The sequence below is a fragment of the Haemorhous mexicanus genome, chromosome 10, assembly GCF_027477595.1.
Source record: "Haemorhous mexicanus isolate bHaeMex1 chromosome 10, bHaeMex1.pri, whole genome shotgun sequence".
NCBI lineage: Eukaryota > Metazoa > Chordata > Aves > Passeriformes > Fringillidae > Haemorhous > Haemorhous mexicanus.
Window position 1 is genome coordinate 17004567 of NC_082350.1, and position 27443 is coordinate 17032009.

General features: G+C 41.1%; 3 protein-coding genes across 18 annotated transcripts in view; 2 read left to right on the forward strand and 1 right to left on the reverse strand.

The window, feature by feature from the left end:
* Nucleotides 1–1042, reverse strand: part of RUBCN (rubicon autophagy regulator) — a 29581-nt gene extending 28539 nt beyond the window's left edge. The window contains exon 1 of the mRNA XM_059855545.1: nucleotides 915–1042. The gene's annotated coding sequence lies outside the window, so the exon portion shown is untranslated. The remainder of the gene's footprint in view (nucleotides 1–914) is intronic.
* On the forward strand, nucleotides 1001–15192 carry FYTTD1 (forty-two-three domain containing 1). Its single transcript, XM_059855551.1, has 9 exons — nucleotides 1001–1160; nucleotides 4157–4288; nucleotides 7300–7445; nucleotides 8193–8305; nucleotides 9254–9350; nucleotides 10266–10324; nucleotides 11164–11238; nucleotides 12038–12164; nucleotides 13238–15192. Exons 1-9 carry the CDS (start codon nucleotides 1013–1015, stop codon nucleotides 13331–13333), a joined length of 993 nt encoding a protein of 330 aa, XP_059711534.1. The 5' UTR covers nucleotides 1001–1012; the 3' UTR covers nucleotides 13334–15192.
* Nucleotides 15193–16227: 1035 nt separating this feature from the next.
* The window catches only part of LRCH3 (leucine rich repeats and calponin homology domain containing 3), a 61044-nt gene continuing 49828 nt past the window's right edge, over nucleotides 16228–27443 (forward strand). For all 16 annotated transcript variants that reach the window (XM_059855555.1, XM_059855568.1, XM_059855552.1 and 13 more), the window contains exon 1: nucleotides 16228–16471. In XM_059855555.1, coding sequence (XP_059711538.1) covers nucleotides 16261–16471 — 211 coding nt within the window. In that variant the 5' untranslated portion in view covers nucleotides 16228–16260. The remainder of the gene's footprint in view (nucleotides 16472–27443) is intronic.

Here is a 27443-nt window from a genome sequence, read left to right on the forward strand (position 1 = left end):
TAGTAATTTTAAGCTTTATGTGGTGTTTTGAAATAAGAACTTAGTTTGAACTCTGCTGTTTGACATTTGAAAACAATCCTGCTCAAAACCACCCTGCATTGGTTTTGTTGTTCACAGAACAGATTATTCTCTCCATTGCATGGGGGTCACAGGCAAAGGCATCTCACAGTCAACTTCTCAGCTGAACACCCTTCTGTACACAGAATGGTTGGATTAGAGGGGGCATTTAGAGGTCATGTGGTCTGACCCTTCCTACATGAGCAGGGACATTTTCAACTACATCAGGCTGCTCAGAGCCTCATCCAACCTGACCCTGAGTGTTTCCAGAGGCAGGGCATCCACCACCTCCCTGCCCAATCCGTGCCACTGTTCTAACACTCTCATTGTAAAAAAAAAAATTCTTCTTTATATCCAGTCTAAATCGACCATCTTTCGGGTTAAACCCATCACCCCTTGTCCTACTGCAACAAACCCTGCAGAAAAACCTGTTCTCATCTTTCCTAGAGGCCCCTTCAAGTACTTAAAGTCCGTAATGAGATCTCCCGGAGCCTTCTCTTCTCCAGGCTGAAAACCCCCAAACCTTTCAGCCTGTCTTCGTAGAGAGGTGCTCCATGCTTCCAGCCACCTCCGTGACCCCTCTCAGCACCCACAGGTTTGCAGCCAGCCCAGGACTCCGTGTCCTACGGCACAACTGCGCTGTCCCCTGCACCCTGCCGGCAGCTCCGCTTCCCGGCTTCCCGCGCCACTCCCCGGGCCCAGGCCGGAGTGCCACTCACTCCTCCCAAGGACACTGTCCCTGCAGAAGCCGCTTCTAGAAGCGGCCGCCAGCACCCAGCGGGACCCGCGTCCCTACCATCGCCCCCGGTATCGCCCCCCGGCCATCGCCCCCCGCCATCGCCCCCCGGCCACTGTACCTGCTCCTCCCGGCCGCCAGGAGGCGCGGTGCCAGAGGGGCGCTGCGCTGCTCCCCAGCGCGGGGGGCTGTGCTCTGGGATGGGCGGAGCTTCTGCGCATGCGCGGGCCCTGTTGGGGGCGGTCCGGTCTCAGGGTGGCGGCCATGAACACGTTCGGGGCTGCGGCACCGCTCCCGGGCTCCTCGGCCGCGGCGGGGGCCCGGCACGGCGGCGGTGAGAGCGTGGAGAAGATCGACATGTCCCTGGGTGAGGAGCGGGGCCGGGGCGGCCGCTGTAGGCGACAGGGCGGGGGACTCGGGCTGAATCAAGTGCCGGGGACGGGGAGGGGCGGAACGAACCAACGGGGCTATGCCGGGCACCGGCGCGGGCGAAACCAACGAGGGCGGGGGGGTGGGAAGGGAAAGGACGGGACCCTCCCACAGCGAGAGCGCAGGAGGGGCGACGCTGGCGCCGGGGGCTGGGCACGGGGGCGAGTGCCGGGCGTGCTGCCGGGAGCAGCGGGGATCCGGGGTCGCGATCCTTGGCGGGGAAGAGCCGGGACCCCTTTGTGTCGCTTGGTGGTGTGAGCAGGCCAGAGAGCGGGACACTGCCTGCTTTTGGCTCGGTGAGGCCCTCGGTACTCGGGCCTTAGGCTGGGCGGCCTCGGGGGGCGTCCCAGAGCCTCGCCTGGCGCTCGCAACTACAGGGACGGGTGAGGTTTGGTGGTCTCTCAGCTGGCCTGGCCTTTTTATTCTTCTCAGGTTTGGAAGTCAGCAGTGGCAAGTCTCCCGTGTAACCTCTTTGCACGCCGAGCATGACGTCACCTCTACAGTAGTTTGCTGTGACAATCTGCCCCGTTGTCCCCTGCCCTCCTATTGCGGGGTGTGTGTGTTAGGAAGTTGCACAGACTCGTTACAGACCTGCAGAGCTGTGTCTCTCCAGCGTGTCCGAGAAACTGACATCCACACTGTAGATACTTCAGTGAGGTATCTCAGAGAAGTTCTGTTCTGGTGCTGTGTACTGAGACCCTTTAACAGTCAGGGGCAGTTTGGTGTGTTCGTGGGCTGCATCTTCCAGTTTACTTTTATTAGGAAAAAAAAATTAATTGGTTTTGTACACTCTCAATACTGCTTTGTGATACTACCAGAGTATGATAGATTGGTGCTATCAGGAGACTTTCTTCAAAAAACAGATTCACAGTGTAAACTGAAATTAATAATGGTGGACTTGGTCCCTTTGGGCCAGTGTAAAATAAGAGGATATGTACAGTTTTTCCCTCTGTAAATAATTCAGTGGAGTTCTTTGGGCAGTGGAGATAACTTGTGAGATGATGTTTAGAATTTGTCTGAATACAGAGTAATGCTACAGCATTCATAGAAAACTAAATCTGTTTTTACCCATTGCACACAATCTTTGTTTTCAGGATTGCTAATAGAGGTATTGATCCTGGCTTGTTGTATTTTCACGTATTCTATTGTTTCCTGACTGAGTTAACCTTTCAGTCAGTCATTGCTACATGTCCTGGCCATTAGCTAGTAGTAGACTGCAAAGGACAGTTGCAGTGTCATGAGGATGTTGTTTTCAAGTGGTGTTGTGAAGTGGATGCTTTTTTGGGTGTGTGAGAATATTGTCACCCCAGCTGCTGTCCCCAAGTGAAAGCTCTGTGTCAGGTATAGCCAAAGAGAAGATGCAGTCCCACATCTAGTGAGATGTCAAAGAAACTGACATGACCCTAAACTAGGAAGTCCTAAGATTGAGATCATGATGTTGAGTAAATTCTCATATAGTGATAAAGATTAAACATGTTTTGGTTGTGTTGTGTGCAGTTGAGCTTCCAGTTTGATACTGTTCCCAGAAAATTTTGCTGTTCTAGCTAATCTCATGCAAGATAGGAGACTGCTTCAGTGTGGCTCCTCTAACAAAAGCATGAAGTCCCAAATGTCCTTCATTTACCCAAATAAGAGAATAGCTGAAACTGAAGTCCTTTTGTTTAAAAAGTTATAACCTTGTGTGCAGAAACTTGAAAAAATTTCATTTAAGATGAAGCAGATGAACTGTGAAGCATGAATCCATGTTTGAAGTGGCTTTGATTTTCTTTGTGTATAAAAGGATCGTTTGGAATCCTTGTTCCAGGGACCCCTTTGGTCAAGAAGGTTGTGTAGATATCAATCCCTGAGTGACCTGTATCAGTATTCTTGTCCTGGTAGATTTTCGCAGCAAAGTGAATTCATGTTCCCTTAGCTTTCTTTTGACAGCATGCAAACCATTGGATAATAGTGTTGGGATTTTTGTTGTTTATGTTTTTTACACCGTTTTCTCTGTTCTACCCCTTATGAGTCCATTTGAACTCAGCCACAAACACAGTAATCCCATTTCCATCTTTCCTTGACTGAAAAAAGACTGTCCAGCTATTTGGGGAGGCTCCCTATTGAAACATGACTTTTTTTATCAGTTGTGCTCTCATGATAAAGATGCAGTAAACACAGTTTGGCAGTTTCCTTTAAGGTGTTCTTGTAAACAAGCTGGCAGCCAGATAAAAGCTGCCACACCTCTTGCTTTTACTCTTCTCTCCTGAGCTGGCTACCAGGTCAATGAAGACAGTCAAGCTGGTGTAGCATAATTTGCACTGGACAGACCTGCTGTTTGCTTTTCATCAGCTTGTTTCTTACACATATTTTTGAACTGATTGATAACTTGTGTGGGATTGTTTCCTTGGACAACAGATAAGGTGATTGCTTTGGATTGTAGATTCCTGGGGAGAGATGTCTTGCTTGCCTTTTTCCCTATCATTTCAGTCCTGGTGAACATCTGAAGATAACTGATGGCTTGAGTTGTGTCTGTGTGATGTTTCTTAAGTAGCTTGGGATGAAAGAACTAAGGCTGGAATTGATATTTTATCTGATCTCTGCAAGGTCTGGGCATGAGATTGGAATTAATTTTCTTTAACCGTGTACAAAAACTAATTGAGTCATTCGAAGTAAAATTTAGTGCTGGGCTGAATGCCATGGTCTTACATGTGTCTCACACTTTCTGGAGGTATGCAACTGCTTCCTTCTGCTGGGGCATTGTAGTATAAAGTAACTTCTGTGAGATGTTACAGGGACTGGATGTTTATAGTGCTAATGTTTCTGGAACCTTAGCTTGTATGTGCTGACTTTGCAGGATTGACTGGTCTGTGTCCTGTGACTCCAGACTGTTCAGGGGTTTTATTTAGTATGTCAAATTTTATACATTTTGTCAGTTTTTCTTTTTTCTTTTTGTAGATGATATAATCAAGCTGAACAAGAAAGAAGAAAGAAAGCAATATTCTCCCAAAATAAAAAGAGGGCTTCAGCAGAATCGAGCTCAACAGTTCAGTTCACAAGGCTCCAAGTGGGGAATGCAACAGCAGAAAGGTGTGTGTACCAAACAGAACACAGATTCCACATTATCTTTCTCGAGCTGAAAGAATAATGAAATGTGTGGATTGACAGCTCACTTGTCTTTCAAATAGTGTCTTTTGATTGTAATTCAGGATATTTTTAATCTATTTATACTTGATTTTGTTTCTGATTCAGTGTGAGAAAGTAATTGACATGTTTGGCCACCAGCGAGCTTAGATGCTTGAAGGACTGTCTTTGACTCAAGGAAGAATTGGCTTGCTTTCTGATTCTTCAAATTGAATTTAATTTTGGAAATTGTGATGATACCTTGCCCCTTCTCGGAGATGGACAGAACAAGTGCTTATGCCAAAGCCTTTGTACTGGGAGATGTGGAGGCCTTGCCAGAGCTCAGAGCTTCATGCAAAAGAAAAGCATATTCATATTTGCTGGGTAGAATTCTCTTTATAGGGCTCCCCAAATTATCTGTTACTATAGACTGGGATCCTGGCTCAGGAATATTTAAATGGATAGTGCACAGTGTGAGTTGGCTTTTCTTGTAAGAGCTTGAGATGCAAAGGAAGTACTGTGTCAGCCTTCTTAAGCCAGTGTTCTTGCAGTGGAATACAAAAAGGGGAAGCCAGTGTTTTAACAGTGGAATACAAAAATGGGAAAAAGTCATATAGGCAGAGAGTGAGGAGAGGAAAAGTGCACAATGACAGCTTTGCTGTAGGTTCCCCTGAGTAATTCATGGGTTTTTTGATAAACAGGAGAAGTTTGAAAATTATTCCCAGGCTTTAGTTCAGTACATGAAGAGCTCCTGCTTGAAGTGCAGACTGGTTTTGCTTGGAATTGGTTTTGAAAAGTATCTATTTAGTACAGGATGATCAAAATGTGGAAAAATACTGTCTGATAAGAAAGCTTGCCACCATGAGCTAATTCGGTGTTTAGGTTAATACATGCAATTTCTTGTTTAGTAGCATTCCTTTAAAACAAAGACACATCTGTCTGGTGTACTCACAATGATCCCTGTGTTATCTTTGTCTTGCTTAGTGTTTGTTGTAGCAGCAGCTCCTCCTTTGTGTCTTAGACACAAATGTCTTGAGGGATCAGTGGAATGTTGTGTTACTCAGAGCTCAGAGGAGTTTTGGTTTCTGTGCAGGCCCACACTTACTTGTACATCTCTAATAAATTGGTGACAGGGCCGGAGAAAAATTTACATCTCTCAGCCCAGGTGTGAGGGTATTTTTGTTTGTGAAGAGTAAGTGAATTTAAGTTGTAGATTATCAAACATGTAGGCTCTGTTTATAACTGCAGTTGTCAAGTGCAATTGTTTATCATCAAAAGACCACAAAAGAAACAAGTGTTAGGATTTAGAATTTTAGGAGAAGCTTGATCTGTAAACTTGAAACTCTAAATACTACTGTCTTAGGCAGTTCTTTTCTCTATTTGAACTTTACCAGCTTCTCTGCCTGTCTTCTAGGAAAAGGCAAGCAATTTCTTTGCAAAATTGCCAGATTCATGACACCTTGAAACATTGTGAATAGTTTCAACTGCTCCCTCCTATGTAGCTTGGCACATTTTCTCCCATTGAAAACAAATCTCTTTTATTGTTTTTAAGCAGAAGCTGTTGTCATTAAATAGTTGTCGTGAGCATTCTAGTTAGTTATTAGTAGCTTAGCTGTAGATTTATTGCTACTCTGTTGCTATTGAAGTTACTCTGATAAGTAGCGAAGCCTCTGTGGGCAACTGCAGAAACCACAAATGGATCCACAGTGTTCAGTTCCTTGTGGTTTTAGAAGTGGCTGCCAAATTTTCTGGAAAGAAGCAAGGAACTTGAGCTGGGATTCTCTTCAGCTTTTGGGGTTAAAAGCAGAGAGATGAGCATTGTTCATTTAAATAAAAGTTGTCCTTGGTGATACACAGAATGCAACTGCACAAAGCCCTGTGCAGCCTGAGCTAACTCTGAGGTTTTCATTTATTTGAGCAGAGGTTGGTTTATAAAACTTGTGAAGTCCCTTTCAGCCTAAGCAACCCTGTGTCTCAGCTTTTCTCTTGGAAAAGAAGAGCATTTGCTAACCAGCCACGAAATGTGTGTACACAGCGCTTCTCCATGGCAAATTGATCTGAGCTGGATTCTGACCAGTGGCTTAGCTCATGTCATGGCTCATGTCTTGTGAGAAAGCACAGATTTATTATCAATGCTGTTAAGTCAAATATGTTAAAACTGAATGTGTCTGCTGCTGGAGAGCTGACTCCTCAGTCTGAAATTTGTTTTTCAGTCTGAGGTTCTAGAGATGAGGATGCTTGGGAACATAATTGGAACATGGCCTGTGTTTGCAACATGAAGCTAAATGACTCCAGACTGGGTTCATCAAACCCTGGTAACTGGAGATACTACAGACCTCAGACTTACAAGCCTTTTATATTCAAAAACTGCTTTCAGTCCTCAGTTTGGCTGCACTGCCATGCAGACTTCTAATTAAAAACACTTCAAATGTGATACAATTCATGTGCTGTTTAATGTGCTTTTGTGGGACAATTACTATATTCTTTCCTTCTAAGTCATGTCTTGGGAACCACTGATTTAAATAAATAATCTTTGAAGCTGTTTTGGTTATTTTTCCTTTTAAATTAAACTCGTAATTTGGAGTTTGCTGAATGGGTAGGAAGCTGAGGGATGCTGGTTTGGTTTTATTGTTCAGTACTTGATGAAGTTCCATTTCAGAGAATTTTGGTATTTTTCTGTGCTAGAAGACTCTTAAGTTCTCCCTTCAGACATGTCAAATAAGAAATTTTCAGTAGAAATTAATGCAATGAACTACAGTAAAACTGTGCTCTGTATGAGAAGATGATCGTTGCTGTGCTGGGGCTTGGGCCAGACCTGCCGAACAACTGAGTGTCCAAATTGTCTTCAAGTGTAGTGGTGGCCTCTGCTCTAAGGCTTGAAGTGTGCAGCCAAATAACTTGTGCTGCCTACAAGGCATCTTAAAGCATGAATCTTTTCCCTTCAGGAAGAATTGCTGAGCTTTCTGTGCTTGTTGCAGGTTATGGCAAGAATCGTTTGGGGCGCAGAAAGAAGATAGCAGGGAAGAAGCGTTCTTATGGAGTCATAACTGGCCTGGCAGCCAAGAAAGCTGTGGGTTCACATAAAGGAATCAGTCCTCTAAACAGACAGCCACTGAGTGAGAAGGTAATTAATTAATGCAACCCTGGTGATTTGTGTCAGAAGAGGTTAAAAAAATGAAACACGAGTGCTTCAGAACAGTGCTACTGAATATAAAATGGAGACAAATGGTGTAAGCTTTTATCAAATTTGGAATGTGTTAGCTGAGTTCTTGTTTGTTTTGAGTGGGCTGGGTAATGATTAGGTGTGAAAATAGTTTCTAACACTTAATTGGGTTGCAAGTCATGAGAGTTGGAGTACAGAACTATATTCTGTGCGAGTGTGGAGGGAGTTACTGTATTTTTACAAGGAAAATTGGTTTTCTTACACACCAATAATTCAGCCAACCTGCAGGTGCTAAGCATGTGCTGTTACAAAATGCAAGTTTTTGCAGAATTCTAAATTCCATCAATAGGCTCCCTTCTCTGCACTGCTCTAGTGCATTGTTGCCTGCTTCATCTCATTCAGTATTGTAGAATGGGGATTGGATTTCTGACAAAGACTAATTTTAAGACGTGCAGCATGGATTTTTGTCAGTTTAAGGAGATATGGTAATGAAAAAATAACTGCTAAGGTATGTTGCTTTTTGTTTTCTCCTGAGGATGTGGGGAATATAGAATTCATGAAATTGTAGGTGTTCTCAAATTACACTAGATTGTGAAAGGCAGGCAAAGCCAAGTGTATTCTAATCACAGTTTGTAAATGGAAACTGAAATAAAAATGTTGGTGTGTGTATAGCATACATTATGCTGAACATGTTTATTGTTTTTTAAGAATGCACAGCGGAATTACCCAGTCTTGAAAAGGAAAACAAACCTGCAGAGGCAATCTGAAATGCAGAGAAAACAAGCTCCTGCCCTCAGGAGGCCTACCCTGCTAAACAGGAGGTAAATTACCAAGCCTGCTTTCTGAACACTACTTGGCAACTTCCCATAGAGAATCTTGTTAGACAGGACCGAGGTTAAGAGAAGGCAGTAGGTACTGGAGTAGCAATATGGTCAAGACCTTGTGTGTGAAAGTTGTACAAATTTGGAAGCCAAGAATGTGCCAAACATGGTCTCCATACAAAGCCAGATGTTTGTCATGATGTAGAGCACTCAGGAAGTACTTCTATTTTTGAACACCTGCTGTTCTGCCTTCAGTTAAATCACAGGCAGCTTATATTTGAGCAACCTAGTCTTGTGGAAGGTGCCCATGACAGGGAGGTTGAATCTAGAGGTTCTCTAAGGTTCCTTCCAGCCCAAACCGTTCTGTGTTTCGTTATTCTGTATGGAAGTGGCCGCTGTGGATTTTGATAGCTCAGAAGTGTTAGCCATGGTTTAGTGAACTTCCTAAATGCCTTTGTGGAAGCTGGTGCCATCTGCAGCTTCAGGGAAGCCATTGCATGTTTTATTTGTGCTGGAATTAACGTGTGTTATAAACTGCAACCGAAATGGTCTCCATGATAGAGGGTTTCACTCTGTGACTATATTGTGAAAATTGTAAACAAACTTTCTTTATACATACTGATTTTATTTTTTTTTTAATCTAACCAACAATGTTTAAAGTGCTGGAGGATACTGAGCAAAGTAAAAATCAGAATTAATGACCACATTGTCCTGTGATGTTTGCACATTAGGCTTCTATGTACCAGCAGTGATTTCTCCATTTATGAGTAATATATTTCATTCATAGTGGATGAGGAGCGTATCCCAGCTGAAGTATTCAGCCTCAAAGAGGCAGCACTAAAGATGTCCTTATGGATGTTTTGGGCACTTTTTTGACTTCCATAGTAGTGTCTCTAAGGTGTTCCCTGTGGAACCTTTTATAACTATATTTTTAAATAAATATTACAGGAATAACATGCCATCTACATTTGTCAGGATTGGAAACAAACTAAATCAGCAGAAAGATACTCGTCAAGCGACTTTCCTGTTTAGAAGGGGCCTGAAGGTAAATACAAATTTTGAAAAGAACAAGGCAGTTGGGCTATAGAGTCTAAGCTAACCTATAACACTGATATTATTGAATCAACTTCAAATATCAGATCTGAGTAGAAACTTCAGGTGCACTGGGAAATAGCCACAGGTTCTTCTAGGGAAGTGCACTGGTTCTCTTTAGTTACTGTAATCCATTGAGTCTTGCTTCACATTCCAGTGTAATTTAATTGAGCAATTCTGAGGGGCATGGAACTTGCCAGTGTTTGAGGGTAGTTGCAAGGTATTAATTTTTCCTTTTAAAAGTTAATGTTAGAAAGCTCTGTCCAGCTTTTTAGAAGTTCACCTTCAGGTGAATAATAAAGCAGAAACACATTTTAGAATCTGATTATGGTTTGGTTTGATTTTTTAGTTATTTTGGGGTTATTTATTTTAATTATTTTAGTTACTTAAGGATTTTTTAGTTATTTTTAGTAGGATGGAGAGATGAGAGTGCACAGTGAATGAAAAGTGGTGGGTTTGGTTTATATTTGTGCCCTCATTCTACATCTGCCATCGTTGTGACTGTAAGTAGCTGTTATCTTCCTTCCAGATGGCTTGCAAAATTACAGACAGGATCAGGAACTAGACAGACTTTTCTTCCTAGTGTAGTAACATTTTGATCTATCTTAGGCTGACATAGTCCTCCAAAATGTTGCCATTGCTCTATTGGCAGTTTTGTTTAAATCATTTTGTGTTCCTAAAGTAATTTCTTTTCAAGGTCTTATGAAATTAATAGGACTCTTATCTTTGAAGTTCCTCCGAAAGTCCAACCCTGTTTGTGCAGAGTGTACAGCTTTAAACTTCTGGTTTTGAACTTCTGTATTTCCAGCTGCTACAAGAGGAATTGAAACAATATTCAAATCTGGTGTCTGTACTGATGTGTTTTCAGGTGCAGGCCCAAGTGCAGTCAACAGATCTTGATAATCAGACAGCAAAGAGAACTCGTCAGTAAGTATCTAATTTGGAAATCTTCAGCTATTAGCACGTAAGATTCTCATTTTAGCTCAGACTTCCCGGATATGATAATAGAAGGGGGGTGGATTTTTTTCCCTTCTAGGCACATCAACTAGAGTGACAGTGATCCTCCCCCTATTCTCAGTTATTTCCTAAATTATCTTCTAATTTAACCAGGAGGAGTTGGTTTGCATAAGACATTCGTAGGAATGAGGGGGAAGATGATAAGAGGATCATGCTGATCTCTAGTACTCATGAATACTGCATAGACTAGAAGAAAAATTCAAATGTCAATGGTATCCTGAGCTCTTGTTGTAATTTGCCTTTTATTTAATATGCATATCAGCCTGTGAAACAGTTTAGAAATGAAGAAGGCAGAGCCCAATGAGGCCACTTGGCTCTTCCTCTGTATACTCTTCCCATACTATTCTGTGTTGCTGGGCTCTTTGCAGGGTGTTTCTTGGGAATACAAAAGCCTGAGGAAAGCAGCAGGTGCCACAGAGTGCAGCCTGTCACCTCTTACTGTGTGGGCCATTTTGGCCCCATCTGATTCAAGGAAACTGAATGTTTTACTAAAGTAAACTCTTGGGTCAGGGCTGTAGTTCTGGTGTACCTCAACAGCCTGTGATTTAGTGTTCTCCTGACTAGGTGTAGGTGGTGTAAAAGGTACAAGAATCAATAGCCAAGTGTCAATAGCATGTGATTTTGTACTAGCCAACATTCCAAAAGCTTGTACATTTTTTGCTGGCCAATATTTTGAACGTACCTTTAACGACACCCTGACTGAAATCTCTGCACAATTTTTGTAAGTGATTTTTGTGTTTTCAAACTAGATGGCGAACTTCTACCACAAGTGGTGGGATCCTGACTGTGTCTATTGACAACCCAGGAGCAATCATAAGCCCAGTGTGAGTTTTCAATTAAGTTCTGAAATGTTCTGAACATAAATGAAATTGCTGCTTTGAACCATTTAGTAAATTCCTTGCAGGTAGTATTTCAGGTGACCTCAAAGTCATAGCTTCTTGTGAAGGCCTTTAAGTCTGGCCCCTTTCTGAGTGTTTCTGAGCAGTGTTTGAATAATATCACAGCTGGATCTCACATGTCAGCTCCCAGTTAGGAGCTTGATGTGTTATATAGAGGGGTAGAGTGGTGGGCTGGTAGATTTTCACTTTGTCCCTTCCAAATCAGGCCATGTCACAGCTGTTTTCCACCTCTGTGTGGAAATGAATGAGCACTACTGGATGAGTGAGGGTAACAGTTACTCCTTGATTCATAAAAATACTGCTGGACTTGTGCTTAAAGAGAGCATTGCTGTATTTGTTTTTGGGAAGTTGATGGTACTGTTGTTTATAGTGGTGTATTTTAAAAATGTCTTGATTAGCATTTCCTTGGTATCATTTTATCAGTAAGGAAGACTGTACCGATTTTTATTTTTTGTATTTATAGGATTAATTAACCACAAATTACGTGTTTGTCAATAGAATTGCAGATAAAAAATAAGATGGTTTCCTGCTGGGACTCTGTGATAACAATAACAACTGGTCCCTTTTTTAGTTCTGCCTGACTTACCTTCTTGAATTTGTGCCCTCCTGGCTTTTCAGCCAGCCTGGTCAAATGGTTTGATGAAAAATTTGTACCTCTATCAGCATTAAGGCTTTCTTGCATAAAACACATGTTCGTGTCCTTTGTAACATTCTTCTTTCACAGTTCCCAGAAATTACGATTAACTCGTAGTCCTGTGCCACCGTTTCTGATGAAGAGGGACCAATCTGAGGAGAAGAAGATTCCAAAAGGGGTTCCATTGCAGTTTGATATAAATAGTGTCGGAAAACAGGTAAATTCAATTTTCCTCTCATAACTGTGGAAGCAGTTTCAAGACCAATAAAAGCCAGTGAGGCGCTCTGCTCCTAGACTCCCAAGTGACAGAAAGAGAGAACTAGTGACTACTTCTTGTTTCCACTTCCAGTCTTTCCGCTAACTTGCTGTGTAACTTCAAGCAAGTAGCTAAACTCACTGTTCCTGTTCTTCTAGTTTATGCCTTGCATGCCTACATGATTTAAATGGGATTTTAAATGTTGAATATTTCTAAAGGGCTTCTGGTGTTCCTGCTGTGCTTGCATCAGCAACTGTGAATAATTCAGGGATGAGCTGCTTTCAGCTGTGTGACCTGCCTGGAACCCTGGCAGCCAAATTTATAAGGCAACTTTTGCTGTCCATCTAGGAAAAAAAAATTAAATGTGAACATGTAAGGGCTTGAAAGATGAGCAATTTTTCACAAGTTTCATGAAGACAGGTGATTTGGTGCAGCAATCCTAATGCTGTCATTGAAGGAATTCTTACAGAGTGACAGAGTTAGATGCTGTTCTTGTAATCAGCTCCTTAGTGCCAGCTGTAGAAATCTGCATGGAGTCACGGCATTGATCTGCATTTGTTCCTTCCAGGAATAAGAACTATGTCAGAAAGTCTGCTACTTTAGTGTAAAATTGATTGAACTTCTGGATTAGACTCCAGCTTGCTGCCTTAGCTGAGTGAACTGAAAAGCAACCCGCATTAAAATGGTGAAAATGTTGTATTTGTTGAAGTTGCAAAGAATCTATGTGGGGAAATGTATACTGGAATTTCCATTTCTCAGTCTGTTTGTCCTCAGTTTAACTTACAATATTTTGAGTAGGCTTTGAGTATGGACATTACATACCATGTGTTCTTAATTAATTCTGAAAATGCAAGCTCTTGATGTGTAGTCCAATCTGATTTTTAAATGGTGTGGAAAGTGACAAAATATCCAAGCGAGGCAACTAAAGAGTCAAGTGATGATACAGACTGAAGAAAAAACTGTTCTGTCTCCATTACTTTGATTAAATTAACCCAACACCTTTAAAATTTTGGTTAAATTACTTTATTTTTCAGACAGGGATGACGTTGAATGAGCGATTTGGGATCCTGAAGGAGCAGAGGACAGCACTGTCTCAGAACAAAGGAAGCCGTTTTGTAACAGTGGGCTAACCTGGCAGATGGACTTGGGCACTGAGCCCACCTACCTAAGCCCCTGAAACAGAAGTGGGCAGAAGAATACAGCATATGTCACTAGAATTCTCCAGACATCTTGCTAAGATGGTGGCAGACCTATCTCTCTTTATTACTTTTACTTGGAATGGTAAAAGACTTAATGCCCTGAGGGAGAAAAAGTGGAGAGGAACTGATCCAACATAGTGGCACCATCACCTGGTTGGAAAAGATTCTGTTGCCCAGCTGAGTTCTTTGACCCCTCTCTTATGGTAAAGATTGTTTAAGTGTTTAATTATGAACCCCATTTTAGGGTTTTTTAGGGACTGCCTTTGAGCTCTCTTTCAGAGACCAGTTTAGCACAGAGCCTCAGTCTGTGGATACTTTGGTAGCAATGTAGCGGCATTTTTCATGGGAGCATTGGTTCTGTACTTCTTTGTGCTTTTAAAGTTCCATTTTTTTCCTTTCTTGAAAACTGTTTTGCATCCTCACATTCACAAATAAAGCTGTTAGCTGAGACCCAAAATTTGTAACTGGGATGGAGACTATTCTACTCTTATCCTTAAAAGTGGTCCAGATCATATACCGTATTGGAGGAATACTGCAGAGGCAGTGAGAGTCCTTTGTATTCCAAATAGCTCAACTTCATCATCCTCCTCTGTAAATGGAGTTTATCCATCTCCTTTTCTTCTTAAACTTCTGATTTTTATTTCTTTTTGGAAGGTTTTTCACAAACTTAATGCATTAACTTCATGTTTTTGAATAATTTGATAGGAAAAAATACAGCCTTCCTTCACAAGGAAGTCAGCAGTGTGGTGGAGTTTCTTGCCCTCCCAGATACAGGATTCTCATCCTGCAATGCCTTGCCCCAGAGGGTTTTCTTTAACTCTTAAAAATAGCTAGAGGCAAGCAATCTTGTGGCACTTGTTTGTTTATACCAAAGAGAGGTAAGATGTGAAGCTGATCCCAAGTGGTCAGACATCTGGAAATTGTCTGAAACTGAGGTACGTTTCTGGAGGAAAGCCCTCACTTTGCCAGTACGTGTAAGGCATTAGGCAGGAACGTGTAGCCACCTGCTTTAAGCATAACTTCGTGCATCAGAATCTGCAGGACAGTAACAACTGGGGCGTCCTCAATCTGTATTTATATAATCCCTAAAACTGAGGCACCTCTTCAGAATTGCTTCCAGACCAGGCATTGATGATCTTGGCACTACTTTTTGGTGAGGAGGGTTAGGTGCAGTCAGGTGCAAGAGGGGCTGGCTTGCTGCATCCAGGAATGTTTAGGGTGTTTGAAGCAGGTTTAACTCCTTTTCACATTCTTGAAGAATTTATATTTGACAGAGTTGGTTTCCTTGCATTTTTATCTCAAATTCCAAGTTAACTAGTATATACTGGCAACTTCCACCTTGAAGAGCACTTGACAGCAGAAAGGGCTTTTTTTTTTTGGTATCATTTTGAAGTCAGAGTGCCCTCTGATGCTAAACCCTTATTTTTAATGTTGAAAAGTATACCTTAGCAGAGGCAAACTAAATGTAATGGTGTTAAGGTTACTTTCTCAATTACTAGTAGGAATTTTTTTTTTAATAAACGTCCCACTGTTAGAATTTGGGTAGGTAAAGAGTAGTCAGTCATCCTGTTTCAGTATATACGTTTTTCATGTGCCAGGATGCAACAAAAAAATTCTTTTGCATCAGCCTAGATGCAAAACATTGATGCAGTGCATCAAAAGTGCTAGTTTGTATTTAATGAGAAGATGCTTATACACTGTACCTTTTGGTATTTTTTGGAGAAGTTATTACATTTGATCTATTCTGAAGCTGTTAATTTTTTTTTTTTAATAAAAAGTTACAGGTTTTATATTGTCTTGTTCCTGTTATAACCACCTGGGCAATATACTGGTTATGTGAATTTTCTGATAGCCTGCAAGGGGTTCTTACTGATCAAATTCTTATTAAATATTCTGAAGAACACAGCAGAAAACAACCTAACTTAAAAGAGGGTTCACACTCCTTGCCCACCTTAATACTCTGACAAGGGAGCACTTCTTGGAGTGGCGCTGTAGAGGCTCACTTGCATTTGAATGTGTCACCTACTAATTAATGTTTCACTAGCACTTCCTAATTCAGTGATTTGGTGTGGTGACAGTCCCAGATGTGTCAGCAGCGAGCAGCGATTGCTGCTGTGACATGTCTTGATAGCGAGAATCGCTGTCATCAACACCTTGTGCTGCACGAACAGCCCGAGCAGCTTCGTGGGTGTCTGGGAGTGCTGTGCCAGCAGGAGGCACAAAGCACTGGAAATGCTGCTAGTAATTGTCAGTGCAGGACAAAATACTGCCTGTAAATAGATTTGATAAGGTGTTAAATATTGCGATTGTCTTGCTACTTGATTATTGACAGCTTTTGCTCTTCATGATCAGTTCACGTGTGTTGGCTTCAGTATCAGGTGCGTTCAGTGGAAGCAGCAGGGCAAAATGGCATTTATTAAGATGTAGCAAAGGGTGTGGCCTTCTAATGTAATCAATCCTTAAGTTAAAAGTCGTGAAGCAGTTGTTACATTTCCCATTTAGCGGAGATCTGTGCGCTCTGCCCTCGTTTTGCCGCTGGAACGGACCCGACACCCAGCAGCTGTGAGCGATGCTCACCCAGAAATCATCCTGTGACATCCCACGTTGGCGGGAAAACTATAATCTTTAACAGTTCCAGCAGGTGTCCAGGCGTGTCTGGGGCGGCGATCCCCTTGCACGCCGGCTGAGCCGAGGCGGGCGGGAAGATGCGGCCTCAAGGAGCGGCTGGCCCGGCCCGGCCCGGCTCGGCTCGGACGGGCGCGTTGCCCGCGCGGTCCCGGGGCCGCCGGGCGGTGGCCGCGCATGCGCCCCTGCCGCGCGCTCTGGCATGCGCTGTCTGGCCGGGCTGTGGCGGGGAAATGGCGGCGCCGGAGGGCGGCTCTGCCGCGATGCCCGCGGCTTGTCCCGCTCCGCCTGGTCCCTCGGCTCCTGGCTCCTGGAGCCGCTCCTTGGACCGAGCCCTGGAAGAAGCGGCGATCAGCGGGACCCTCAGTTTGAGCGGCAGGAAACTCCGGGACTATCCGCGGGCCAGCGCCGCCAACCACGATCTCAGCGACACCACCCAGGCTGGTGAGGGACCGGGCGTGAGGGGAGGCAGCGGGGAGTGGGAGCGGGGGCTCTCGGAGGCTCTGGGCGTCCTGGCTGCCCTACCAGCCCCTCGCTCAGGACTGAGTCTGATGTGACCAATTTGCTGTCTCTTCGTTAAATTGAAGCTGGTTTCGCCTCCTCCCTTCGCTCTCCGCCCTTCCTCTCCTCGGCTCTCGAGGCAGGATGGTGGAGCTGTGGCAGGGTTCTTCCTTTGCCTGTCTGATGAGATCTCTCCCATTTGTAGAGGTTTTTTTCTTTATCATCTTTGCTATAAAATGTTTCCCGTATGAGGAACTGTTTTAAAGAGTGTTGAGAGGTTTTTCTCAGTATTGCTGCTCGCTGCTGTGGTTTTAGCTAGTCTTATTCTTGCTCTGGTACATCTGTATGTGAAGGTGTGTATATACACATACGTGTGCACCCTCACAATCTCTCATCTTTCCTGCTGACACGGGAAACCAACTTTCCAAGAAGGGCTGTCAGGTGTGTGTATGCTAAAGAAACTTTTTAATAAGCTCTATAAGCTCTTATGCTTCTATTATTGTAATTTCAAACAGCCATAAGAAGATATGAAAGATACCATGAATATAATCATAGCCTTTTCTCTTTTTTTCTCCTGTATAGCATGGATTTAAGGATATTAAAGATGGTTAATTACTTTACACGGTATAGTGAGCATTAGGGCTTTTGTCCTCTCTGTTCATTAAATGTATTCATAAGAATAGACTAAATAAAGTATACTTTGACTGTAAGTACCTTGATCACAAGTGAAAACACATCTGTGATTGCATATTACTGTACTAACTAGAGAACTGAGAGTTGGGGAATGAGAGTTTGTGCAGATGTAGAAATCTTCTTAATACATGATGTAGATCAGAGTTAATTTATTTTGATTGTGCAGCTGTATAAGTGAAGTCTAACTTTAAAAGGTGTCAGCATGCCATCTGTTTGAAGCTTTGAAATCTAGACTTTTTTGTCTTGATTTGTAGCTTGAAAGCTTAGAAGTAAGCTTCTAACGTCACTTTTTTCAAGTTACCATGTTTGTTTGCAAGTCTGCTGGTTACGCTGTCATTTAAGTAATTCAAAATGGAACCTTCTTTAAAATTGTCTTGACTTCATACTCTGTCCTGTCCCATCCTACTTATGCAGAAATCTGTCACTAACAAAAGAAACACTCATGAAAACTCAAGCAAACCTTGAGACAGCACTGGTTTGCTTGTCTTGAACACAGCAAATAATCTTGAATACATAGAAACCACTTCTTGTTGGGATATAAATTTTTGGGGTGTTTTTTGTTTCTTTTGTACAAGTGCAGTTGCACAATGCATGTGTAGTGGACTAATCTGTAAGCCAATGCAGCATACACATTTGTGAGGGGTTTGGGCTTTTTGTTTATAACACTATTCATTTACTGTACTCTTAAACAATTTGTGGGAATTCTTGTTCCCACCAAGGTTCCCATCTATTGTGATGAATATTTGCATTGTAGTTGTTCAAGAAGCATTAAATGCTAATAAGCAGCAGTGCACGCCATACACTTTTGTGCATTTATCATCACAATGAACCTCAGAAAAAAGCTAGAACTGTTCTTAAGTTGTAAAAAGTAAAGCTTATTGAGTGTGTGTGAGGACACACATTATGTTTAAATTCTCTCTTTTGAAGGCTGCTGTGAATAACTTCATCTTATGCTTTTTTTTTTTTTTTTAGCATGGTCTGTTCTGTGACTTGTTTTTAATAACTCTGGGCACAATTTTGTTCATGGGAGGAGACTTAAAATTCTTTTGTATGGGACTAGCCACAAAAATGATATGATGTGCTTGTGTGTTAGGTGTTATAAACACTTACAGTAAACACTTTAAACAACACCCATACTGTAGACTCCCAAGAACCTTCCTACATGCTGTGCCACAGACTCCAAGCACACGAGGTGCTGCATGTCTGTGTTTCATAAAAATGACTGGAATTGCTCCCAAATTACTAATTCAGTTACAGAAGTGAAGATGAAACAACGATGTGCAAACCTTTCTCCTCATGTGCCTGAGTAGACACCTCTCTGGTGTGAATCATATACTGATACAGCTCATTGCCATTCTTGTAGCAATAAAAGTAACTGCATGTCAGTGTAACCACATGGATGCTTAGGAGGTGGGAATGAATCACATCCCTCATTAATGTAACTACCCTGCCCAGAAACCAGGATCTCACTGCCCCAAGCCCTGACAGAGCCCCTGGCCTCGCCTGGAAGCTGCTCTGAATGCAGGTGAACCAGCAAAGTGGGTCAGCAGGAACAGGGTGTTACAGATCAAAAGTCTGATCAAGTCCAGTTGGGTGCTCTGTGTGGATTTTGAGGTTGTTAGTGGGTGATATCAGCTGTAATGTACATTTCCAGATGTTAAATCAATGGGAAGATCACATTTTTTTGGACCTTGTATGGATTCTGATTTGACTAATACTAACCCTGGTGCTCAAGCTGTAATAGCTTCTAGGTACCATTCTTAACCTCTCACTAAACAGTCACCACAGCAGCAAAACCAGGTCAGGTTTGCTGCACTTTGTATTTCAACTTAATTTTTCCACCTAAAAGAAATACTGTATTAAGTTCCTCATCAGTCACTTTCTTCAGCGAATAAACTTTTCACTGGAAGGTGGATTCTCTAGTCATGTCAGAGCCTTGGCTGCTTCTGGGCACTGCTGTCTTCCAGATGATGAAAACCCACATGAGACTTTTTAAACCAAGATCAATGCTCAAGGTTACTCTCAGAACTGAGCATATAACTTCAGCAGGTGGTAAAGCAGTGGTGGGTTTCTACTTGTTTCTGGAATTAAGATCACCTATAATATCAAATTGATGATGGGATAGTCTGGGGAGCTTTGGCATGGAATAGCAGGAAGGTAACTCCCTGCAGTGTGTGATGCTGTTGCCCATCTCATGTTCTTGTATGTGAGAGATGTGCAAGAAATGCAGTGTAGTAATAACTAATAACTTAGATATTGAAAGAGTGTCTCATTCCTTTTTCTTCCTCCCTTACAGCTTAATTGGACTTTTAGAATGTGAGCAGGTTTACAAAGCTCATTGATGATGAAGAATGAGCAAGCTTCTTCATTATCAAATGAAGGATATGCTTTCATACTTTTTCTTTTCGTTTTCTTTCATGCTTTCATTGAACATTCATTATCTCTCCCCATTTTATCTGAGTTACAACCCATTTGTTCATTCCACTCATGTTCTTGACCACAGTATAGGAAAAAGAAGGGCTATAAACCACCTGAGCTAAATGTGAAAGGCAGCACAGTTGCATTTTGCCAGCGTTAATGTAGATTCTGATGTCATTATTTGACAGCTTTCCCAGTGGCCTAAAGCATACATTGAGCAGAAAAGTTATTTGTCAAACCCTCCATGACAGCTGTAATTACTTAAACCACTCACTGTCTCCATTTTTAAAGGAGAATATGGGAATATGTGGGTTTATGCAATAAAAGAAATGTCTGTTGTATGGAAATTGAGTAAGATAATTACATGCAGCTCACTATGTCTTGTTTCTGGAATACATTAGTAGTAAAAATGATAGAAGGACTCTGAACAAGAAGAATAAAATGGTCTGCTGTGCCTTTTCAATGGCTTGCCAATAAGGCATCTCTGTAGTTTTATTCTTACTAGTTCTCCATAGAAATGGTAAAATCTGACCATAGTGTCAGTAAATTTCCTATATGTCAAGTGTTTGTATGCATCTAGAAGGACTGCAGTGAGTATGTGCGTGTTCTGCACTAAAGGGTCTCACTGGTGTTTTTCTTTCCTGCTAGAAGTTCAGTTGATACTGCCTAATGAAATGTAAAGTGGCTTGAGAAGCACAGCATGGCTTAGATAGCACTGGCCCTGTTAGCCAGACATTTGTTCTTAAAGCCACAACAGGACAGTCAAAACCAGCCTATATATATTTTTTTGAAAATCTCTTTGGGCTACTGTATTTTGAATGTAAATTTACTGGGATCTTTAAGGTAACTTGGAAGGAATTGGGATTATTGTTTATTCAAATCTCAGACTATTTGCCATTGGAGTTTAGGGTTTTAAAACTTAGATCATCTAAAGTTTCAAAATTAAAACCCAAAACCTAATATGTTAGTAGGGTCATTCAGAGTCTTGTGATTGCATTTGTGTCCTTGTCTCTACCCTTACAAAAACCTAAAGAGAAATGCCCTGTCCAGAGGTTCTAGTAGCTGTAGGAGTGGGAAGGAGAGAGGATCACAACCCTTCCCCTGACTTTGCACCGTAACCCAGCTTGTTCCATTCAGCTGCATTTTTTGATCTTAGTTCCTACTTGTGTCAGTCCTTATTTAATTTGATTATTGCTCCCTTTTGGTTTTGTTCTTGTGTGTCTGTTATTGGGAAGTCTTGATCTCATGTGGTCTGTGTATAAATACTGGCAATTCTTGGGCTAATGGAGTTGTCTGGGAGTGGTGCTTTGGTAAATTGCTAAATTGAGGTCAGTTCTCTGGCTTTTCTTTTTTTTTGTTACCATGCAAACATAGAGAGCAGTAGACTGTGGTAGTTTATAGTTCATTTTTGTTGGATGTGTTGGGATTGGATGGAGACCTGAGGGCTGCAGTCATGCTCAGCTACTCTTTGCACACAGGAAGTCTTTTTGCCTCACGTTTTATGGCAACTTGGAAAATACAATCTGAGCTTGTAGATTCTAATCCTTGTGGCAATAAAAGCAATACGTGACATTCAGAATGCCTTTGTTTAGCGAGTTTATCTTTTAAAACAAACAATAAAGTCCTACCATCAAATTTTACTACCAGTCTTGTAACTATGAGTTCTTGTAAGTGGTGCTCAGTGGTATTGCATGTGTTTCTAGTTACTTCCCTAGTCTTCCCCTTCCTTGACTTCATCATGATCAGATTTAATTTTTTTAATACTGTCCTGACTGCATATGCCCTTGTGGTTATATTTTTGGAGATAACTGTAACTACATAAAAATGAAGAGGGTAGGGATTAAGAGTTGAATATATTGAGCCCTCTAGTCACATGAAGGACAAATTAGAATTTAGGGTAAAGAAAATGTCTATGTTTCTTTCCTGATGTTTCCAGCTATGTTCTCCTGTGATTGTTCCTGTGCTTGGAGGTAGAAAATTTATCCTGGGTAAATACTCCCTGAAGACTGTCATAAATACACAGCCTAATGTGATCCAAGTTCTATGCTGATGCCAAAAGGGGAAGAAGTTCTGTCTTCATCTCCTGCTACACAGTCAACACCAGCAATCCTAGTGCCTTCCAGCAAGCTGTTTCGTACTTACCTGGCTGAAAATCCAGCCAATAACTCCGTGTATCAAATTCTTGCACAGCTCACTGGGTTTTCACGTGCATGTGAATGCCAGCAAATTGAAAGGATGGAAGCTCTGCATGGATGATGGGAGTGAGAGGATCTGTTTTGGCAGATGTATAAGCTTAAATTGACTCGCACCAATTGTGAAATTACACCTTGACTCTGTTTTGTAACCTTTCACTACTGACCTGCTGTGAATGCCAAACAATCTGCTGCCCTTTGACTCAAATCAGCGTAAGAATTTTTTATTCTACATTGTGGCTTATAGAGTTGGATTTCATTCAGTGAAACTTTACTCCTAATAGGTTTGGGCTCTCATGCATCCATTTGGCAAAATACATTTTATATAAATAGCTTTAAACTGATGGTTCAGGTTTAGAATGCAGTAGATGTAATTAGTTTGTTCAGCAGAAGAACCAGCAGTAAAGAATTAATTACAACAAACACTGCAAACTGTGTAGCATGTGTTAAAAATAAAATTACATGGTAGCTAACAAAAAGGCTATAACTCAATTCAAGGGTTCTTCTCTCTGTAATAACTAATCAGGCTTGGATCTCATGGTTTCTGATGTTGGCCAAACAGCTTGAATGAATTGCAGTTGTGTATTCATCTGAAGCCATGGGCTGTGCAGGGTGCTTTCTTCTTCATCTCCTGTGGCCCATTCTCCGAAGCGGAGGGGTGGAAATCCATTCATGTTAGACATGTCTGGTGGTTTGATTTATCAGAGCATCAGAGTTAAAAATATTGCCTTAATTCCCTGAATTACAGATACTTAGAGAAGATGCAAAGGGTACAACATTGTGGTCTTTTCTTTATAGGACTGTTGTGCCTAAGTTAGTGCTTTTGTATAGGTGCAGGAAGAGGGTTTAATGTTTCAGCTTGAAGTCCCCAAAACAGTCCCAGTAGTCCTTGGCTTCAGCCTCACTTATAATTCTACACTACAAACCGCTGCTTCCACTGGCAGCCCACGTGTCTTTCTGGAGTGAGGAGTCTTTGTTCTCTTCTCGCTGATAATGTTACTGATTTGAAAGTTAAAGTATTTACACTCATAGCCTTCTCCCAGTGAGCTTCAGACACTCCAAAAGGAGAATATACTGAAACCCCCCAACTTGCTATGCAGCCCAGGTGTTGGCTGCTGGAACATATGGTTTGTAACTATAATGTGCTCTGGGCAGAGGGCAGGAGGATTAGGGAGCATCTATTCAATTCCTCCCACCACCCCCACATTGTTCAGTGACCCATGTGAATTTTAGTCTCTTTATTCAGCTTATTGTTGAAACTTAGCTTTGAATACAGAAATGTGTTATTGTTGCCTTGGGCTTTTGGGTAGTGCTCCAGACTATTGAAAAGTTTTCAAACACTATTTTTCATGTAACCTCTGTGCAGTGAAGCAGAGTAATGTTACTGCATTTTATATGTATGAAGCTTGGAATGGTACAAAGTTTGAAAGCATCTGTTGATTTGGAGTACCAAAATTTAAAATACTTAGAGCCTGAACTTACAGGCATTATTTTTAAATGTAGCTTTTAATAAGTTCAGATGCCTTGGTGACTCCTTAGAAATACTGGGAATCAAGCCCAACAACTAAAAAAAATGTTATTAATTAATGTATTTTTGAAAGATTAGTTTAGAAAATTTGCTTAGTATTATGAAGGAAATATGTGGCACTGACAGTATGCAATCTATTTTTCCAAAGCAGTGTTCACTACTTTCATGTTAACCATCCCTTTTTTTGTGTGTAATTCCCTTGGTTTTTTCCCTCTTGGTTTTTCAACAGCACTCTCTTTTGTAAGACTTTGACTGTGATCAGTCCTGATTCTGACTGTAATTTCATCTTGTCTGAAAAAGTCTATTTGAATAGAAGAAATTGGAAGAAAAATGAAAAGTGGTATGTGGATTTTAATTAAAGACATGGGGACAGTAGATATGCACAGGAAATGAACAATTAAAGTTCTGTGGGTATCTCTGATGATAGACTTCATCATCCTTGTGCTTGATTTACCCTTGTTACCTAAGTTTTTTGCTGAGTTTTCTCTTTACAAAATATCAGTGTGTTTTCCAGGTTGCTTTCCTGATGCTGAATTCTAAATTCAGGGTGGGTTTTAGTCAGAGATGCAGTCTGAATTCTCTAGAATGGTCAAGTGGCGTAAAGCTAGCATCTGTGTGACTCCTCAGGACAGTTCCAACCTTTACATTTCTCTTAGGTGAGCCAGCAGGATAGCAGGAGGTTGTCATTCCTTGGAACCTGTTTGTAGGGTGGGATGATGTACTTCCAAGTTGTACAGGTGTCTGAGGGCAGAGGTGATGGTTTGATCAGATCTTAGGTTCTGTGTTTGGGTGTTCTGGAGGTGATCATGCTCTACCAGGTGATTATGTTCTACGCAGGTTCCTCCCTGTGTTCATGTCACATGTCTTGTTCCCAGCAATGTTTGTTACCTCAGTTCTGTCTCTTCTGCCGATGTGTTTTTTCATCTCCTTTATCCCAACTTCCTCTCTTAACACTTTCTTCTTTTCTTGTTAATCCTGCCTAGTCTCAAACGCCTCTCTCATCACCAACTCCAGTCTTCTCATCCAAGCTGTTAGCCTGATAAAAAGAGGAATAACTGGTATCTTAACATTTGGTAGGAAATATCTTTTAAATCAAATCAGAATATTAATTTTAGGATGCTGATTAGACAAGTAATAATTTGAACATGCTTAACTCATGATTACTATTATTTATGGTCACATCTATTAATTATCTTTTAGTTCAGTCCTAGACCAAGGCTTCTACTGGTCTTTGAGCTGGTGTCAGTCACGCTGTTCTCAGGGACTGAGAGTCACTGAGCACAATAATAGCAGGACAATTAGGAGCTTGTCATTACACTGGTCCCCAGCTCAGCTATGGAATAAATGTTTTTGTAGAGGGCCACAACTGAATGTGGTTGTGAGCCATAAAATATCTGCTGTTTCCTTTCATTCTGCTGGCTTGCAAAGGACTGGGGATATTTGTGCTTAGCAAGGTAAAAATTTATCTTTGGAACCCATCTATGCTAAAACAGCAGGTCATCCATTGGAGCGGTAAACTTATTGCAAATATTCAGATGTTAAATATTCATTGCTCTGTTCTGCTGGGTGCAAATTGTGTCACATCATTCAGGGATGGCTGTGTGTCAGAAAATTGTTATAATTACCGTTAAATGTTAGTGTGGAAATCCCAGGAGCTTCACTGTTGGTAACAGTTGTCAAACGTTCACTAGTGATTAGCTCAGAACTGGTGGTGTTGTTCTGAGCATGGAAATCACAAACACACATTTCTAGTGCTTGTGATTTGGCTGTGAATTATGTAACTTAGTAATACAGATGTGATATTTTAAACATCTGTCATCTCTGCTTTCACAGATATGGTAAAATGAGAAATGCATCTTTTAGGTTCTTTTATCAGCATTATTGCACTTCAGTTTCTGTTCACAGCCCCTGTATTGCCCTGTAGTGGTTAAGAAATAAGTCTGGAAATTCCATTTGAAAAACATGTGATCAGTTTGAAAGCAGACTGCTTAAGTAGCTTTCCACATATAAATAAAATTAAATGTTATTCAGTTCATATTCCTTTCACTTAAAACACATTTTTTCTCTTTGGATGCATAAAACAAAAGGCAAAAATACAGATTTTCATTAATAATGCAGTTGTTGTTCCAGTGCTGCCAGATTTGCAGTATATAAATGGAGAAAAACTTTTAACACTTTTAATAATGACTATAATTGCTTCTGTCTAATTAGATTTTCAGACAGAAATGTGATTTTTTTTTTCCTAAACTAACTGTGTCTGTACTCTTGCTATATGATACAGCTCTTTTCAATTCTTAACCATGCTGAAAATGTTAGAAATAGAAGGGTTTTTAGAAGCATGCATTGCAGGCTGTATGAGCGGATTGTGGGATAACTCAAATGAGGTGTTGTTCTTTCTGGTTTGGGGAAGGGGTTTCCTCTTCTCGTGAATGTGTACAGCACATGTCCCTGGGGCTTTCTCAGTATAGGAAGGAGAAATGTGTCTGGTACCTGACAATTGTTAGGGATAACAAAAGTAAACAAACAAAAAGCCCTGAGATTTTCTGTTCTCCAGTCTGTGGGCTGCCTGCCACTTCACCCTTGGAGAAGCACTTTGTACTTCTGTTTTCCTCAGCTGGAGGCGTTCTTAATCTGCGGAGCACTGGTGTCTGTTTTTAAATCATCTTAGAAGAAAGTGTGTTCATATTTATAGTATGCTTTTTAGATTTGCCTGTTCTATTTCTGTTCTGGTTTGGACCATAAAGAAATTCTATCACTGCATTTCCCAACTCTTTGTATCTTGCTTTCTATTTTGTGTGGCACATTCTGCTTCCTTCCTGTGTGCACCACGACATCCTTATGTCAGAGAATTTGGAGAAGCACTTAGAGAAGAACTTGTTTGGTGTATTGTTTTACTTCTCAGGCAAAAGCATGTCATTTTAAAGCTGGAAAGAATAGTTTGTGCTCCATGAAGAGAGGAGGAAAAAAGAAATTATAACACATACCTTATGTGGGGGACTTCTTTTTTATATGGCGTATAAGTGAATTCATTGAAACAGGTTTTTCATATGCCTTTGTATTTCATTTCCATGCCAGATGATTTGAAGCTCTGTGACTACATAATGTCATAAAATTGCACGTTGTGCAGAAGAGTCATTTTGGGTGTAATGTTGGTATTAACTTTTAAAGGCAATGTCAAAATCCAGTGGCAAACTTTCATTCCCAAATTTTTTTGTCCGTTTATGGCAACTTGTCTTATGGTCCTGCCACTCTTGCTGTCTTACTTTGTACCAGTGAAATGCAGTACTCTCCATTTCTTTTACTTAATATTTCTTGTCACAGTTATAACAGTTGTTTCTTCTTTGCTGTAGATGCTGTTTAAATAAAAAATTCTTGTTTGTTAAATATTATCAGGAGAAATACAAACTAAAATAGTTTTATTTTCAAATATAGTTTGTGGTGAGACTTCTCACAAGTTTCTCATTCTTTCTTTATAGTGGCCAGGGAGTTTTATTTTACTTCTGTTAGAAGTGGAGATGCATTTCTGTGTCTCTGATGATTTCAGGATAGATTTTCTTCATCATATTGTGCTTACAGAAATAAACTCAGTATTTTTTTCAGGGCAAGAGAAATATTTGTACTGCCACTATTGTTAGTGCTTTATCATGATTTTTTTTTTTTTAATATAACTTCAAATATCCTGGTTGACACGCATTTTCCTACACTTAATTTTTTTTTTTTTTTTTTTTTTTGCTGATCACTTCCATATTTATACTAAAGTTAGATGAATCTTTTAATACTGTGCCATTTTTATGATATTGTTCAAATATTGCATATCAGGGCCAATTATTTTCAGTGTATAATCAGCCCTTCCAGTTTGCTGTGTGTGGTTCAATGGCTTATTTGCTATTCAGTGAGTATCAAATCTGTAGTTTCTTTGCTCCATCAAAGCCCTTCTCTCCCCACAGCCTGTGTAGACCTTAAGAAGTTGTTAAAGCCAAATTATTTCCATTAAATCTGTTGACTAAAATCCAGGGAGTGACTTTGGCATTGGGACTATTTCTGTTGTTTGGGGTTGAATTTCTTTGGGATTTTTTTGCAGTCT

What these genes read in the sequence shown, in the direction of transcription:
- FYTTD1 (XM_059855551.1), top strand. Translation starts at nt 1,013, where the DNA reads ATGCGCGGGCCCTGTTGGGGGCGGTCCGGTCTCAGGGTGGCGGCCATG. An exon ending in GGGAATGCAACAGCAGAAAG is followed by an intron (nt 4,289 to 7,299) that starts GTGTGTGTACCA and finishes TGCTTGTTGCAG; the next exon opens with GTTATGGCAAGAATCGTTTG. An exon ending in TGTTTAGAAGGGGCCTGAAG is followed by an intron (nt 9,351 to 10,265) that starts GTAAATACAAAT and finishes ATGTGTTTTCAG; the next exon opens with GTGCAGGCCCAAGTGCAGTC.